The 1,842-nt window shown below is 52.0% G+C and overlaps 1 protein-coding gene across 1 annotated transcript; it reads left to right on the forward strand.

Annotated features, from left to right (window-relative positions):
- Positions 1–307: 307 nt before the first annotated feature.
- Positions 308–1,495, forward strand: LOC310868146 (obg-like ATPase 1; the record flags this gene model as incomplete). Its single annotated transcript, XM_083778414.1, has 1 exon — positions 308–1,495. One exon carries the CDS (start codon positions 308–310, stop codon positions 1,493–1,495), a length of 1,188 nt encoding a protein of 395 aa, XP_083634540.1.
- Positions 1,496–1,842: the final 347 nt, after the last annotated feature.

Here is a 1,842-nt window from a genome sequence, read left to right on the forward strand (position 1 = left end):
TATATATGATGATTTCGACTACTAGAATCAATGTACAGTATACTGCAGAACTTTTGACAGAAGGATCACTGTAGCTATATTCACCTCACTATCTCCGTCTACGTCTCTCTGAATTTCTCTCACTGATTTGTGCCGACGTTGGCATATCCATATTTGGGCATAATCCGGACACCGATTTGTGCTAGCATGGAGCATGTCCATATATTTGGGCATAATCCGTCCGCCTTCCACAGAGTAACGGTACCACCAGTGAGTAGTCATCAACCACATAGAATCATAGATTGATCACACACAAATCCATACAGAGATGTCTCCGAAGAAGCTAGAAGCACCGAAACAACCTCCACTAATTGGACGCTTTGGAACTACTCTCAAAATAGGAGTCGTGGGATTGCCTAACATTGGGAAATCCACGTTCTTCAACGTGCTCACCAAGAGCCAGGCTGCCGCAGAGAATCGCCCATTCTGCACCATCGATCCGAATGAGAGCAGGGTGCCCATTCCCGATGGCCGCTACGACTATCTCTGCCAGTTCCACAAACCTCTCAGCAATGTGCCGGCCTTTCTAAACGTTGTGGACATCGCTGGCCTGGTGAAGGGAGCCCACGAGGGTCAGGGGCTGGGAAACTCCTTCCTCTCGCACATCAGCGCCTGCGACGGCATCTTTCACATGACACGCGCGTTCGACGACGAGGAAATCGTCCACGTGGAGGGCCACGTCGACCCGGTGCGGGACATCGAGATCATCCACGAGGAGCTGAGGCTGAAGGACGAGGAGACGATCGCGCCCATCATGGACAAACTGGAGAAGACGCTCAGGGGATCGGACAAGAAACTTAAGGACGAATTTGACATTGTGTCAAAAATAAAGAGCTGGGTGACTGAAGAAAAGAAACACGTCCGATTCAACCACGACTGGAGTGAGAAAGAGATCGACGTTTTGAACAAATATCTGTTCCTGACCTCGAAGCCCATGGTGTACCTGGTCAATCTCTCGGAGAAGGACTACATTCGGAAGAAGAACAAGTGGCTGGCAAAGATCAAGGACTGGGTGGACGCCCACGACCCCGGTGCACTGGTCATTCCTCTGAGCGGTGCGCTGGAGTCCAAGCTGCAGTACATGTCTTCCGAGGAGGAGAGGAAGGAATACTGCGAGCAACACAAGACGGCGAGCGCGCTGACCAAGATCATAAAGGCCGGCTACGCGGCGCTGCAGCTGGAGTACTTCTTCACGGCGGGACCAGACGAGGTGCGAGCGTGGAGTGTCCGGGCGGGCAGCAAGGCCCCCCAGGCTGCAGGGAAGATACACACCGACTTTGAGAAAGGCTTCATCATGGCCGAGGTGATGAAGTACGACGACTTCAAAGAGGAGGGCGACGAGAGCGCGGTGAAGGCCGCCGGGAAATACAGACCGCAGGGCAGGAACTACACCGTGGAGGATGGAGACATTATCTTTTTCAAGTTCAACACGCCCAATGCACCCAAGAAGAAATAATGGATGGAATTTGCAATTTAGGGGGGTCTCTGTGACCAATCCTGCCCTTGAGAGGTACAGTGTGAAACGATAACAATGTGGTTGGCCACGTGTGGAACAAAGGAGATGAGATCTACCGGTACGTTAGCCTAGTGGCGCTGTGCACACAAAGTTTGGCAAGCGGTTTGCGAGATTAGTTCTGGACACACGCACATACACACACTGTCATCACACCGTAAAAACTGAAATGTCATACGCTATACTATATCGCTTCCCCTGGCGAGCACGGGAAGCAATACAAATGGGTCCGGCTGGCTTAGAACTTGCCGTGTGTGTCATCGATGTTCCGGCGGGAATTTGGTCAGACA

The sequence above is a fragment of the Protomyctophum parallelum genome (assembly GCF_964188405.1).
Source record: "Protomyctophum parallelum genome assembly, chromosome: 12".
NCBI lineage: Eukaryota > Metazoa > Chordata > Actinopteri > Myctophiformes > Myctophidae > Protomyctophum > Protomyctophum parallelum.